Source organism: Marmota flaviventris, chromosome X, assembly GCF_047511675.1.
Source record: "Marmota flaviventris isolate mMarFla1 chromosome X, mMarFla1.hap1, whole genome shotgun sequence".
Lineage (NCBI taxonomy): Eukaryota > Metazoa > Chordata > Mammalia > Rodentia > Sciuridae > Marmota > Marmota flaviventris.
In genome coordinates, this window is record NC_092518.1 from 9,888,591 (window position 1) to 9,905,034 (window position 16,444).

General features: G+C 36.8%; 1 protein-coding gene across 1 annotated transcript in view; it reads right to left on the reverse strand.

Annotated features, from left to right (window-relative positions):
* The window catches only part of Vegfd (vascular endothelial growth factor D), a 35,083-nt gene that overhangs the window by 12,304 nt on the left and 6,335 nt on the right, over positions 1-16,444 (reverse strand). Inside the window, exon 2 of the mRNA XM_027946517.2 lies at positions 4,343-4,553. Within this exon, the coding sequence (XP_027802318.1) occupies positions 4,343-4,553 (211 nt within the window). The remainder of the gene's footprint in view (positions 1-4,342; positions 4,554-16,444) is intronic.

Consider the following 16,444-nt stretch of genomic DNA (forward strand, 5'->3'; position numbering starts at 1 on the left):
ACATAATCCGACCGAATCCATCTGGGGAATCTGGTTAATAAGTAAATGGAAACATGTAAAAAATAACATGTTGATGTTATTTATCAAATGATTTACAGGATACAGTTGGATAGCATTTCTTATACTTGAAGCCAGCTGTGGATAGGTTTTAGCAACATTGAGAACTATGTTTTTGTTGATTGCTTCAGCAACTAACTATAGTGGGACTTAAACCTGGCAAGCACATGAATGGGCATTTAAGTGGAACTAATCTTTTCTAAAATCAAGAGTTTTCTAATTTGTAAATGCCCCTCACTGATGTTCACATAGTATGATGAAATAAACCCATTCATTTTAATAGAAGGAGCAATCCTTTGGCCATAGCTAATTTGAGGAAAACAAGAAAAAGAGAAACAAGCCTCTGGAAATAAAAAGAAAATTACTTACTTTCTTGTAAAATAGTACTTGATTTTTTTCTCAGTTTATTTTTTAAGTAAGATTTTTACACTTGGACACTTAATGCTTCTAGTCTTTCTATGACTGATTTTGGAGGAAAGATTCAATTTTATAATAAAACTCTACAGTTTCCCATGCATTGAAGTGTAGACTTTATTGTATATTAAGGATATGGTAAAAATTCTTGTTTCAAAACTGAGCTGGGCATGGTGGCACACACCATGTAATCCCAGTAATCCCAGTGCCTCAGGAGGCTGAGGCAGGAGGATTTCAAGTTTAAAGCCAGCCTCAGAAAAAATAAGGTGCTAAGTAACTCAGTGAGACCCTGTCTCTAAATAAAATACAAAATAGGGTTGGGGATGTGGCTTAGTGGTCTAGTGCCCCTGAGTTCAATCCCTGGTACCCTCCCTAAAAAAAGCAAAACTGACCCCCAAGCCAGGTGTGGTGGTGCATGCCTATAATCCCAGTGATTTGGGAGGCTGGGGCAGGAGGATATATATATACACACACACACACACGCATATGGCTAGGGGTGTGGCTCAGTGGCTGAGAGCCCTGAGTTCAATCCCTTGTACCAAAAACAAAAACAAAACAGAAAAACTGACCCTCAATGATGCCCACCTCTATTGTGGCCAGGCCTCGTGTAATCCCCTCTCTTGTGTGTAGACAGGACCTAGTGACTCACTTCTTATAAAGAAAATACAGTAAGAGTGATGAGATGTCACATCCATGATTAAGTTTTAAAAGAATGCAGTCTGTATCTCTTGCTGGCACTCTCCTTCAATCTTTCTCTGCTTCCAGGTTTTCGTGAAGCAAGCTGCTATGTTGGAAAGATCCATGTGGCAAGAAACTAAGGAAGGCCCGTGGCCAACAGCCAGTAAAGTAACTGGGACCCTCAGTCCAAGAGCCTGTGAAGAAATGAGTCCTGCAAATAACTGCTGAATGAACTTAGAAGCACATCCTGCCCCAGTTGAACCCTGAAATGCCTGTAGTCCAAGCTGACATCTTGATTACAGCCTCCAGAGAGACTCTGAAGCAGAGAAACCCATCTAGTCCATGTCTGTATTTTGGATGCACAAAAACTGTGTCATTAAAAATGTTTGTTTACTCAGGAAGTCAAGGGTCATATTTTTTCACTTATATGTGGAAGCTAGAGAGAAAATAGGAAAAAATGGAGGCCTCATGAAAATAAAAGGGAGAGAGCAGAGCAGAGGAAGGGGACCGGGAGAATACTAGGTAATGAAATTGACCAAAGTGTGTGTGTGTGTGTGTGTTTGCATGTGGATGTGTCTGAACATATAACAACAAATCCCACTACTATGCATAATTATAATGCACCAATACAATTTTTAAAAAATGTTTAAGCAGCTAAGTTTTGGAGTTATGTGTTAAGTAGTAATAGACAAACATGTCTCCAATTTTATCATATCTTTAAAACTCTGTATTGGTCTTTCCCCAGATCTTTCTGAATTCTCATATATGTAAACATATTTCCACTAGAAGGGTTAGAGAGGGCCTCTGCTTAAAGTATACAGACATGAAATTACTGTTTTAAATCTGACCCTAGTCTAAATTATTCCTTTAAACTATCCTTTCTATGTCCTTTTTCCATTTCTACTCCTTAATCCCAATTTTTGCTTCTTCAATTACTGAAAATGCAAAATACAACATATTTGATGGGGGGAGCACTGCTTATACTACACAATTTACCTTTTTTTTCATAATAAAAATCTTCTATTCTGAGAAATCTTTTTAAATTTCCTGATTGTGACTATTTATATAAAGATGCTGAATGTTATAAACAGGAAAGATAAGTATTCAATTAAGTTTTAATATAGGTATTATTTAATTCACTACTATTAGTCATAAATCTTTGAAAAAAACCTAAGTAATCATCAGTTCATGAAAGTTTTTCTTGTTTGAAATTCTACTGAAATGTGGCTTCCCATTCACTTTTTCTCCTTAAACAACTAAGTTTTGAAAGTTGGAGAGGTAAGATCTGCATCAAAATTGTATGAGTTATGACTGATGCTACTGAGTAAGGCCTTGGTAACTCTCCCAGCCTTTACTACTGCCAGGGAATTACCCTGAAATCCATAAAAAAGAGTTAATTACAAATGATAATTGGTTTAACACACTGATTCAATTACTTACTGCTTCTAACTTATAAATACTTTAGACAATTTATCAGGTGATTAGGGAAAAATTTTAGAATTCTCAAATTCCATTAATTTTTATGATTTCCTCTGTAGAAAAAAATGACAATGTGTCTGACTTTTAAAAATCACTTAGTTTTGGTTTGATGGTAATGCTTGCCTTCTAACAGTATCTCTAGATGCACCGCAAGCCTTCAGATAGGTAATCTGGTTAAGGCCATGCAATAGATATAATCATTTACTAGGCAATCACATTATTCAAATCTATAATGCTAGATGAACAATGCTGTAATAGCTTCTTGTATTGTTTTGACATGTCGTCAAAAAATTAATGCCTACTCAGAGGCCACACAACTTCATTGGACATGCATTTCATTTGTTATGGTGTAATGTATACATGCAATGGTTTTCTTATAAAGAATATCCAAGCCTTACTGGTGAACCATCATTCCCCTTGTTTCAAATTATATTCATCTCCCTCAGAAGATTGGTTCCAGGTCCTCCACAGTTATCAAAATCTTCAGGTACCCAAGTCCCTTGCATAAAATGGGTAGTATTTACCTGTAATTCTCCCATATCCTCTAAATCATCTCTAGATTTCTTATAAAACCTAATATGATGCAAGTACCTCTTATGCTGTATCATTTAGGGAATGATAACAAGAAGTCTCATATATTTCCCAAACATTTTCTGTCCATGGTTGGTTGAATCTACGGGTATGGAACATGCAGATACAAAGGGCTGCCTTTTTTATTTTCTACCCTGAAGTTTTGATTATTTTGTATTGAGACTTTTCTGCCTTCATTATTCTCAACAATACCAGCACCCATTATTATAGCTCAGCTTCTGACATCTACTTCTCAATTTTACTAAAAATCACAGAATGTTGAAGATATAAAAAGCTATACATTGGTTTTATTTATGCATGTATGGCAGTAGAATGTTCCTTGTTGTTGAATATCCAGATAGTTTTAATTTTAAAGTAAATTCAGTGATTTTCTTCTATTAAGAAGTCTTGCCTGGCATGGTGGCACACACCAGTAATCCCAGCAGCTTGGGAAGATGAGGCAGGAGGATCACAAGTAAAAAACCAGCTTCAGCAATAGAGAAGCTCTAAGCAACAGTGAGACCCTGTCTCAATAAAAACACAAAAAGGGGGGTGGGGCTGGAGATGTGGCTCAGTGGTTCAGTGCCCAAGAATTCAATCCAGTACCAAAAAAAAAAAAAAAAAAAAAAGTCTTGTGAGGGTTTCTTTTGCCCTCACATCCCTGAGTTGAATTTAACTCTATGTTTTGAAATGTTTTTGTGTTGGTTTTAGATCTCAAAATCATATTGTGTATGTTTCCCTGTAAAGTAAGAAATTAAACATCAGGATCCTCCATTAATACCGAAGTTGTAAAATGAAAGACACCACCATGTGCGGTGGTGCATACCTGTAATCCTAGCAGCTCAGGAGTCTGAAGCAGGAGGATCGTGAGTTCAAAACCAGCCTCAGCAACTTAGCGAGGCCCTAAGCAACTGAGTGAGACCCTGTCTCTAAATAAAATACAAAATAGGGCTGGGGATGTGGCTCCATGGTTGAGTGTCCCTGAGTTCAATCCCCAGTACCCCTTCCAAAACAATTAAAGATACCCTTTTAGTCTCCCTTGAACATCCGTCTGTCCTATTCAAACTTTTGGAAGAAATTGGTACATTTGTCACTATCTGATTTAAAAAAAAAAAAGAATTTGTGTCTATACCCACACACCTACCTTTGAGTGTTTCAATGTCATAGAAAGTTGCCGCGAACCTGGTGGATCGATGGGATGCTGAGCGAGTATCCATACTGGTAAAACTTTTCAGCTTCAGCCGGCACCGCCATAGTTTCCAGTCCTCAGAATGTGTTATTCGAAGTAGCTCCTCCAAACTGGAAGCGGCCCTAATCTGCTGTTCAGATTGTTCTAACATTGATCGAGATGACCGCTTAAAAGGGAAATAGGGGTTGAAGAGCAAGTCACTAAATCTGTTTTGACAAATTTCATTGCTAATACTTAAAAACAAATAGAACTGTAAAGAAATTAGATTATTCAAATATACATCAATGCCTAGGAGAAATGACACCTAGTAGTTTTGATTCACATTTCACTTATTCATGATTGAAGAGGATGTACGTTTTTCTCCTGATTTCTCAGAACTCTTACAAAGAATATTGTAGCAGATTGAATGGTGGACTTCAAAATGATATGTCCACATCCTAACCTATGCAACCTGTGAACATAACCTTATTTGGGGAAAGGATCTATACAGATATAATGAACTTAATAAGGATCTTGAGATGAGATTGTCTACAAGGACCCTAAATCCAATGTCTAGTGTCCTTGTAGGAGACAGAAGAGGAGAAGGTATAGACACAGCGAAGGTCATGTGAAGATAGAGGCAAAGATTGAAGTGATATAGCCACCACACAGGGATCACACAGTCATGAGAAACTGAAAGAAGTACGGAAGGAAGGATTCTCTCTACAAGAGTTTGACACATTGATTTGAGATTTTTTCCTGTTTTAAGCCACCAAATTTATGGTAACTTGTTACAATGGCCACAGAAAAATAATACATATTTTTATCATACTAACTTTGTGACACTAACTAATGACAATTGTTTTCATCTTTATTTGTTAGACACTGATCCACAAAGTTCTGGAGAATCCTGCCTACAATCAGACAAGAAAAGAAAATTTTGAGACTCTAATAACCTGACTTCAAAACCTTTCTGTCCTTTTCTTTTTCTTTGAAAGCTTGTTTCTTATTTTAAAAACGTGACTTTTTCTTATAAAGTGCATTTCTAGAATTTACATTGAAAAATTGCTTTCACATGAACTATATTGACTGAAACAACGTAATTATATTAGATGGGTTTGTGAGAAAAAAGACTCAGTCAATAAAAGGTTTTCAGTATGTAATATCTTTTTCAAAATTGAGGGCTTTTATATAAAATATTGATAAATGCATGCACACAATGAAATACTACGTGATCATCAAAACCAATGATGCAGAGGTAATTTGGGACAGAATGAGTTTATAACCTCCTTGAATGTGCTGCAGAAATAATAAGGTGATCTGCCTATGGCTAGGGCTTGGGATTTTCCCTTGCTGACCCTGGAGTTTCTGGGTTCTTGTTATGCTGAGTGATTGGGATGTGCAGACTGAAGGCATTTTGAGCTTGGGTTCGGTAAGAGATGAAGAGTGGTGTAGATGCTGATAGAAGAAGGTGAAAGGGAGAGATGAAGGTCTACTGCCTGCTGGATGGGGAGGAAAGGGGTGGGTAGAACCAGAGACAAGCAAATGGGACTTTTAGAAGCTTTACTTGAGTAGTGTGAATGGACACACTCCACCATTGCCCCTTGAAAACAGTAGATAAAATTTATATTGTTCATCAGTATTTGGGGAATAGGATTTTTTTAGCAAGTTCTTTTTTAAAAAAAAATATATATTTTTTTAGTTGTAGATGGACACAATACCTTTATTTGTTTATTTTTACGCGGTGCCGGGGATCGAACCCAGTGCCTCACACATGCTAGGCAAGTGCTCTACCACTGAGCCGCAACCCCAGCCCCTTGGGATATATGATTTTTTTCTTTTAAATATGATAACAGATATGGTAAAAAAAAAAAAAGGTGGGCACTCAGAAGAGGAAGTGTGGTTCAAGTCATATGTATATGAAGATATATATACAAATGTATATGATATATATATATATATGAAGATCTGAAGACATATACATGAAAATGTAAAAATGGTTATTTTTTAGATCAAAGTTCATCAAAGTATGGACTTCTGGCCTAATTCAGCCTGTGGCCTGCTGTTTTTATAAATAAAATTTTGTTGGCACAGAAAACAGCCATTTCCATTTACCTTCATATCATCTATGGCTGCTTCCATGCTACAATGACAAAGCTGAGAAGTTATGACAGAGACCTTCATGACAGTTTCAATCTGAGGCCACCTGTCTTTTTCTCCTCAATTCTTTAATATCTCATCCAGTATCTTTCCCACTATTCCATCTATAATGCTGTCTTTACTCTTTTTAAAAAAATATTTTTTAGTTGTAGTTGGACACAATACTTTTATTTATTTATTTTTACGTGGTGCTGAGGATAGAACCCAGAGCTTCTCACGTGGTGAGTGCTCTGCTGCTGAGCCACAACCCCAGCCCCTTTACTCTTTTTTTTTTTAATACTTACCAGATATGTTGAAGCCTTTAAATCTATTTAGTGTCATTTAAATGTGCTTTCATATTTACCTATTTTCCCCCTTCATCTATCTTTAATGTTTTATGGGTAAAACACATTTAATTGGTTCATCTTCCTAATCACCAATTGTTCAATTGTGTAGTCAAGATTTTATTTTGTTAAATCATTAATCTCAATAACCATGTTCATAATTTCAAGTATTTCTACTTCATTCTTCTTCCTATGTACTTTTTGTTTCATTTTCATATGTTCTTAATTTGTCATTCTTGTTTTATGGATGTTATTCCTTTACCTCTTTGAGGGTCAAAAATATTCTTATTTTAGGTATGTCTTCAAATTATTTTATATTTTAGCTTCATGGATATGATTTATATCCCAGTGATTAATTTTATTGCTGCCTTTCTCAGTAATAAGTATCTTGATGTGCTTTGTTGAGAAATTCTTTTTTTTCCCCTTTCTCATCATTCTTTCCTCATCATTTAGATCCATTAGTCCAGTATATATGTGTGTGTTTAATCAAGGTAGGAGAATCCTGGATGGGTTTATAAGCTGAGGGAAAGAGCTAAAGGAAGAAATTGAAAGCTTATGCATCAGAGATACAACAGGGAATGAGAGGATCTGGTCTGACCTGAGTTCGAGAGATAAGTCGTCACAGTATGAATAGACAAGAAGATGACTCTCTGAGACCTAGGTGAACTATAGGGAATAACATAGCTTTGTAGATTTCAAGTCTGCCTGGGAAGCTTTACAAGCTCATGCCTGTGGCTTCCCACTTCTCTGTGAAATGTGAATCAAGACAATTTTCTGGGAGTCAGGTGATGGAAAAGCTTGAGGAGTACAGATGAGGTTTGTGGGCACTGGCATTGAATTTAAGTGGCTTGCCACAGTTTCTTCATCTAGGAACTCTAGGAATTAAACTGAATAATTGCTAGTGTCCCTGGCAATTCTGAAATTCAGTGACTCTACATTAAGTTCCATTTGTCAATAGTCTCTATTTCCTTATTACCCACTTCCTCTTCTTGTTGGATGGTATAGCCACTTCCTATCCAATTTAATCTCCAAAATAAAATTTTGTGACAATACTGCTTCCATGTGAAGTTGATGAAAGCAACCAAATAGTTTTTTAATGTTATTAAAATACACTATATTGAAGGATTTTTATTTATTGTGATGAAATTTCATCCAATACCATCTATAAATACAGGCTGACATATGCCTTCATAGTTCTTATAGATTTCAGTTCAATTTCAGAAATATTTTTAAACTATCCAACCATGAGAACTCAGGAGAAAATATGAATTCTCTGGATTGAATTAAAGTCAATGAATGGCTCATATGACTTGTCTCATAAAAAATCCAGTGTATACTCAAGTAGTAGGTCATTTAAGCATCCTTTGTCTCATAATTTAAAACCTAGTTTGAAATAACTTAGGAATTACAGACACTTATTTTGCTATTATAAACGGAAGTACTAAATTCAATGTAAGTAGACATCTGACAATGAATTCACTGGGGCAGACATTTACCTAGGTCAAGAATGGCTATCTAAATGGATAGAACTGGAGACTATCATGCTAAGTGAAATAAGCCAATCCCCCAAAACCAAAGGCTGAAAGCTTTCTCTGATAGGCAGATGCTGACTCACAATAGGTGTGTGCTGGGTTTTAATGGATTGGACAGGTGGGGTGGGGGCGGCATGGGAATAGGAAAGACAATAGAGTGAATTGGACATAACTTTCCTATGTTCATTTGTGAATATACAACCAGTGTAACTCCACATCATGTCCAACCACAAGAATGGGAAGTTATACTCCATGTATGTATAATATGAAGAATACACTCTACAGTCGCGTATAACTAAAAAGAACAAAAACAACAAAAAAAGAATCGCTGCCTATTGTTTCTAATTGGCTTTCTGCATTGGTTGATTTTTATATAACCAACTTTATGCTATCTGCTTTGGCAAGACAAAAATAAAAATTCAAAAGACTGGACATAATCCCAAAATACATACTTAAACCATTGTTTTTAAAGGTTTTAATTACTAAACTTTTGTCAAATAAGTTGCACTAAATTTCTTCCTATTTTCTAATGGGAATGCTAATCAAAACTAAAATAACTAAAAAAGTAGTCAGCAAGAGGAAGGAAGTGAAACAGGGTTACCAGATCTGTTTTCTATTACAGCAGTAGCTTTCTCTCTCTCTCTCTCTCTCTCTCTCTCTCTTTGTAATTCATGTAAGACTGTTAGCAATTTCATTTCTAAATAACAAATCATTCTGTGATTTTTTGGCTACCAGAAGCCAGTATCTAATTTGTGAGGCTTAAAGTTTTTGTAACAAAACTTTAGCAATATACTACTCATAGAGTAGACCTACACTTAGAGACTTAAGAGTGTTCATTCCTAACAAGCTCCATAGCAATGGAAATTCTCTATGGTTGGCTGACTACACTTTTGGAAGGATTTGGAGCAGAGGTTCCCAACCTTGTCTTCTACCTGGGAAGAAACTTCAAAAAAATACTGATGCTTGCATCTCCTCCTCAGAGATTCTCATTTTATAAGCTTGGATCTCAGCTTTGCCATCAGGATTTTTATAAACTTCCTGTGTTAGCCTCAGAGGAAGCTAGGTGAAGAGCATTACAGGAACTCTTTATACTATCTTTACAACTTTTCTGAAAATCTCAAATCAGTTCAAAATAAAATGCTCATTAAAAAAATCTTCCCAATCAATTTTAATGCAAACCACTGATTTGGGGCATGGAGCATTCTGATTTTGAGTTCAAAGACCTGGGTTAGGGCCTGAGCTCTGTCTATACAAGTCCACTGATCTTCAGAGGGGAATAAATGACTGATGCATGCTTCAAAATAGTTTTAGTTTCTTTAAATCCCTTGACTTATACCTTAGGTTCAAAATATTTGTATGAGTATCTCACTGAAGTGTATTTTAAAGCCTTTTCCTCACTGAAGTTAGCTGATTGGTTACAGGTCAGTTCCCAGCCTGTATGACTTTTTCAAGGTTCAAGACCAATGATATTGTTTTCCCAACTAAACAACATAATGAGGCTGGCTGCCCACCTAAACGACAGACTAAACTGCCCCTCGAATTCCCCCAAATTCCAAACAGCTCATTTCTTAAATAAAATTTAAAATAATACATACTGCTTTGATTAAATGTTAATTAAGTAATACATGCTTTAATTAAATAATACATACTGTTGGAATTAAACTGAAAAAATATAAATTATAATTCCCTTAAAAGGCAGTCCTAATGGAACCACCCAGCTATCCCACTCCTCGGTTTATACCCTAAGGGCTTAAAAACAGCATACTACAGTGACGCAACCACATCAATGTTTATAGCTGCTCAATTCACAATAGCTAAAATGGAATCAACCTAGATGCCCTTCAGTAGATGAATGGATAAAGAAACTGTGAGATATATATATATATATATATATATATATATATATATATATATATATATATGAATGATAGAATATTAACCCAGCCTAAAGGAAGAATGACATTATGACATTTGCCAGTAAATGGATGGAACTGTAAACTGTCATGCTAAGTGAAATAAGCCAATTCCCCAAAAACCAAAGGCCAAATGTTCTTTATGATATGCAGATGCTAACACACAATAAGGAGAGAGAGGGAAAAATTGAAGTTCATTAGATTAGACAAAGGGGAATGAAGGCAAGCAAGGAGGATGGAAATAGGAAAGATAGTAGAATAAATCAGACAAAACTTTCCTATGTTGATATGTGAAAACACTTCAGTGAATCTCCACAACATGTACAACCACAAGAATGGGAAGTTAGGGCTGGGGTTGTAGCTCAGTAGTAGAGTACTTGCCTAGCATGTGTGAGGCACTGGGTTCAATTCTCAGCACCACATAAAAATAAATAAAGGTCTATTGATATGGAAATATATATATATAAATGCCAAGTGGAAGGAGCTGGGCTTGCGGGTATGCAGCTGGGTGCCCATCCCAGCTCTGAGCTGTCAGGCCATCTGCAAAAATTGGTAAGAAAGGACGGCAGCTTCTTTCCTCGAAGAGCTGCAAAAAAGCTTTTCCTGGGCCATTCCAGGTTCACTTGATTAAGAACCTCCGGTTCCAGACATGGAAAAGGAGATCAGCTTTGCTTAATTTGTCATTGGAACTCTTGAGCAACGGGTATTAGACTGTTTCCAAGCCTTTAAAAACTGCAGATGCTATTTTCTTTGTGAAAACTTCCAGAAGTTTGATGATAAGGGGGTTTGGTGAGTAGAATTTGTATATTTGGAATATCCAGGAGCTTTGGTGTGAGTTATGGAGAAAACACATTGCACATGACTTTCCCTAAATTTGCTTAAGAATTTAGAAGAGCTGCCTGGGGCCCAGTTGTCTTGTTACCGTGATCAGCAATTTCCCTTTGCAGCGGGTTTGGGGAAGTGGATCATATTGCAATACAAATAGTTCCGTGTTCCTTCCACCTCTTAGCAATTTCTTGGGTTTCACCGGAAGAACATTTTGCATTTCATCTCTATCTTGATGGCTAACGTTTAGCCAAAACCACCACATTTTTCCTGGTTTCGGGTCCAAGTTGTACTGTCCCGCTGTGCCCCAAGCTGTCCTCCACAGATGTTCTCCCTCTTCCACCTGTCAAGGAACCTGTCCAGGTCTTGCCCAACCTGCAAGTGTAAGTTGACTTTGCCTCTCATAGCTCTCAAGGAAACTCATATTCACCCCAAGGAAGCTTTACCTAATATTATATAATCCACTCTTATGTCTGGACAGGTTATTTGAGAGGAGCAAGCATAGATTTGAATCATTGAAGACTAGCTTTGAATGGTATAACACTCTGGAAAATGTGTTGGCAGTTTCTTATAAAAATAAGCATATGCTCATCATATGACTAGCAGCCCTACTCCTGGGAATTTACCTTTGATAAATGAAGCCTATGTTTACATACATACAAAAAGAAATATACACAAATGTTTATAGTTGCTTTATCTGTAGTAGCCAAACAAACAAAACAAAACAAAAACAAAGAATCTGGAAACAACTCATGTATGAATGGACTACTACTCAGCAATAAAAAAGAATAAACTATTGGTTACAGTTGTTACACAAATCTGTATATGTGTTAAGATTCATAGAACTTCACACCAAGAAAGAAGTAAATTTTTCAATATATGAAGCAAAAAAAAAAACCCTCACTTTTAAACTTTGTGTTTTGTTATTAGGGTCTGGCTTTACCTAGAATAGGTGGTGCTTGATGGTGTGGGGCATACCAACTGGGGGTAGGGAGGAAAATGTGCACTTGCTAATAACTATTGCTGCGGCTATGGCTGCTGTGGCTGATCACATGCAACCTGCCAAGGGCTTGGTCCTGCATCTTTGAAATCCAGAAACCTGGTCATCTGGGGGTGGATAGGGGTTTATTTCAGGGGCTTCATGCTACTGATGGCTCCTTTATTTATGCAGTTTCATATTTAAAAGCATATGTGAGAATACAGATTGTTTATTTATACTAAGTAAAGGAACTACAAATATAGGAACTCTGTGTGTGTGTTTGTGTTTGTGTGAATTTGTGCTTGTGCATACTTCTCTGGATATTTTAGGGAGATGCTAGGGGACTAAGATGCCTCCAATTTGATGAAGATCATTGGTAGTTTTCTCTCCATCCAAATCATTTACATTTGAGGACATGTCAATATCCCTTTTATATATTTTAAATCTGTGCTCTACTCAAATGACTCTGTACCATTTGACATAGCTGTGTTTAAAAAATGAGGGGGTAGATGAGTGTGGAATAGGCCTGAGTGGCAAGATAGCTCTAGATCTTTTAAAAGTATGCTCTGAATAACCCCAAGAGTATAGATCCTGGGATATGTTATAGTCCCTTGTATCACTGATCTCAATGACCAAGGGTCCAATGACTAAGAAAAAACTGAAAGCTTTCATGGTGATTACGTTATTATTAAAAACAATTTCTCCCCTCCTTCTACCCTCTGTGGAAGGAATATATTTTCTAGCTTTATTGATGTTGGGTTATGTCACCTACTTTGACCAATGGGACATGATCTCACAGTTCTCCTTGACATTTGCCATCACCACAAGGACATGCTCCTGCTAGCCCAGTGACTGAAAGAAAACAAGAGCCATGTGGGGCAGACCCACACTTTACCTGTGGCTTGATCCTTGATCCTCTGACTCGCAGCTGACTCATAAAGGCACAGAATAAATTATTGATGTTTTAAGCCACTGAAAATCGTACTGATTTGTTACACGGCACAATTATGGCAATAGTTAACTGCTACAGCTCTATTTTAGTCAAGATGTAGCATAATCCATTGGATGGGAGGAGGATCTTCATGCAAAACTCAATTGTCCTTTCTAAGGCAGCCCATCTAGCCATGGTCAGTCAACCCAGAATGTCCCCTTTCACATTTCTTCCTAAAGACCTAGTGTTCAACATCAACATCCACTGATCACCTTCTCTTCATTATCGGCATCCTTTGCACAATGATGCCCAATGATCCCCAATCTTACTGTGACAATGTAGTTCTGAACTAAATACACCTTTGCAAAGGCTACTTTTATTTTTCTTCATTCCACTCTGTTCTCTCTCTGTGTGTGTGTAGAATCTTAAATTTAGGGTACTCATTCAATCAAAGTTATACCTTTTTTTAACTCTATCCACAAAGGAAAAGTAAGTAACAGCAAAATATTTCTCATAGGGACATTTGCTGTGCCATTTCCTCTATCCACAAACAATTTTAGCCAAATCCAGATTTCAGGAAAGGAATACTTAGTATTTAGTAATACTCAGTAAATGACAAAAAAAAATTCCTCTATAAAATGTATATCATTACTTAAAGTTTCAGGCATTAAAATTATCCTCCCCACAGGCCAAGATGAATTCTCTGGCTATTAGTAAGACATGCAAACATTTAAGACATCTTTATTTTATAAAAATACCATTTTCACTCATGTGCCTGGCACATGGGAGACATTCCACACGTTTGCTGAACTAAATGTACAGCTTTTCTTTTCCCAAGGAGGAGCCTGCTGAGCAACAGAAATAAACCTGCCTTCTTTCAGCAAACTTTCCCATCTCCAGTGAAGTTGTTCCAAGCATGGAAACCAGATTTTTTTAAGCAAAGCCAAGGGTCTTCCATGCAAGGAGGTATGATGGAAATCAGTGAATTTTGACTTTCTATTGTCTCCTCCTGCCCTTCCCAAGCTGTCTCAATACAATTCATTCTTCATCATTTCTATAAGCTTGGGGATGCTTTCAACACTCTAGAGACAAAGATAAATTCCTGGAAGTATTTAAAAAGACTCAAGTTCTGTGTGATCATCATTAATATGTTCACCAAATATTTTTACCTTTCTACCTTCAGAATACAAGGTGGGACTGCATTTCCTGGTCCCTTGTGGCTAGGTGGGCCAGTCGATCTAAAGGCAGTGACCAGGAATGATGTATAACATTTCTAGGTCAGAGAATTTAACTGTGCTCTTTCCCTCTGTCATGGTGGTTTATAATATTCTAGATGTGGATACTCAGCTAGCTGCTTCCCAATATGGAGTTGACACTAAATGAACCAGAATAGTGATATGGTATGAGCAACAAATTATTTATAAGCCACCAAAATTCTGAGGGTTTTTGTTATCATAGCATATCCTGGCCTAGCCTGATTCATAAAGTATCTGACCAGAGTATTTTGCCATAATTTACTATGTTGTCACTATCCACCTAATATTTACATAGGGCTTCAGAGGTAGCCCTTTTAAGGTTCTCAGGGATGAAGGAAAGCATCAAGGTATTTAAATTTTGTCCAGACCTGCTATGTGGCCAGAGCTGCTTTGCCCATCTCTCTTTCTGTAACCACCAGGCTGGATTAATGGGCTAAGGTGATTTCCTTCCATAACTTTGGCTACTAGAAACAAACACCTTATAGGATAGCTTGTGGCTGGAAGGACCTGGAAGACTCTTTGATACAGTCACCCAAACTCTAACCTATCTCCATGGGAAAATAGGAGAGAGTAAATATTCTGCCTTAGGAGGAAAAATGCTTTAGAATTTAAAATCAATTCACAAAATCAGACAAATTATGATAAGAGTAGATGTTAGAGACTATTTAATATAATAGTTCACATACTGGATATCTCAAAATCCCACAAGCCTAGTTTATCAGTCATTTACAGTTGTATACCATGAAGAAAATAGAACAATGCAAATATATAGAGAACTGCTGGCAATCTATGATCCATGAGTTGACTTCAACCTGAAGCCTGCTTTTGTATATTCTATTAGCTTAGAATGTTTTTTTTTTCATTTTTAAATGCTTGAAACAGATTAAAAGAATATTTCATGATACATGAAAATTACATAAAATTCAAATTTAAGTGTCCATAAAGTTTTATTGAAACAGTCACACCCTGCATAATCTTCCCACACTATTTCTACAACCTGAATATCTGTACTTCTAGCCTCTGCTTACCTTTCTCCAGCCACACTGTTCCCCTGACTAATACCCAATCTCTCATCAAGTCGATTCCCTGCTCCTACCATGGTTACTGCACTGATAGTAACCTCTTCCTCCTTCCTATGAAAATGAAAGTGAATCAGAGAATTCTCCCTGCTCCCCAGCATTCTGTGTACCCGCTTCTTACTTGATTCTGTTGATGGCAATTATCATCCCTGACATGTTAGAGATTTGCATATTGTCTCCTTCCATCAACTACATTTGGAATACAAGTTCCAAAAGAGCTAAAACACTGTTTTGTTTCCTGCTGCACCCCACCCCCTAGATCAATGCCTAGATATAGCAGGTGTTCAATAAATTCTTAATGAAAAACTTAATAAAGAAATTACCAAAAAAAAAAATTTAAAATACGAAAGAAATTACCAAACACTGGAAAGTTCTAATGAGAAAGGAGATTCTTTTTTTTTTTTTCTTTTGGTGCAGGGGATCAAACCCAGGGCCTTGTGCATGTGAGGCAGGCACTCTACCAACTGAGGTACATCCCCAGCCCTAAGAAGGGAGATTTTCTACAAAAGACATCTCGAGTAGCCAAGGTTTTCATGATGAAGGAGGTGGGGTGGGGCACTCAGAGTGCCTTTGCTTAATAATGCTGTAGTGTCTTGGTAAGAACTGGAAGAAACAAGACAAAAAGAAAAGTGGACTCACCTCCATAAAAGCAATCTAACAACAAATGTTTCATCTTACCTGTCTTATCTGATCTCAGTCTTATCCCCAATTACATATTATTCCCACCTTCTGCTCATCTCATGTAGTAAGAAAAAGTTGGACTTAGAAATATGCTCAGAAACAATTTTACTGTCATTTCTACCCCTATTTCTCTAGCACCTTTATCCAATTATGGTAATAAATGTGTCTAGGGGCTCCAGACCTGTTTACCTTGAGTTTTGCAGGAAATCATATCCTCATTCCAGAAAATTTCTTTGTAAGGGGTTTATAGTAAAAATTTATCTACAGGTCTCAATCAGGATTTAAAAGTTATAAATGTATCATTCAAGATGTATGATACAAGGAGCTCTATTGTATCCTGGATAGGGTACCAATAATATGCTACAGTGATATAAAAGCTTCAACCACCAGTTAGTTATA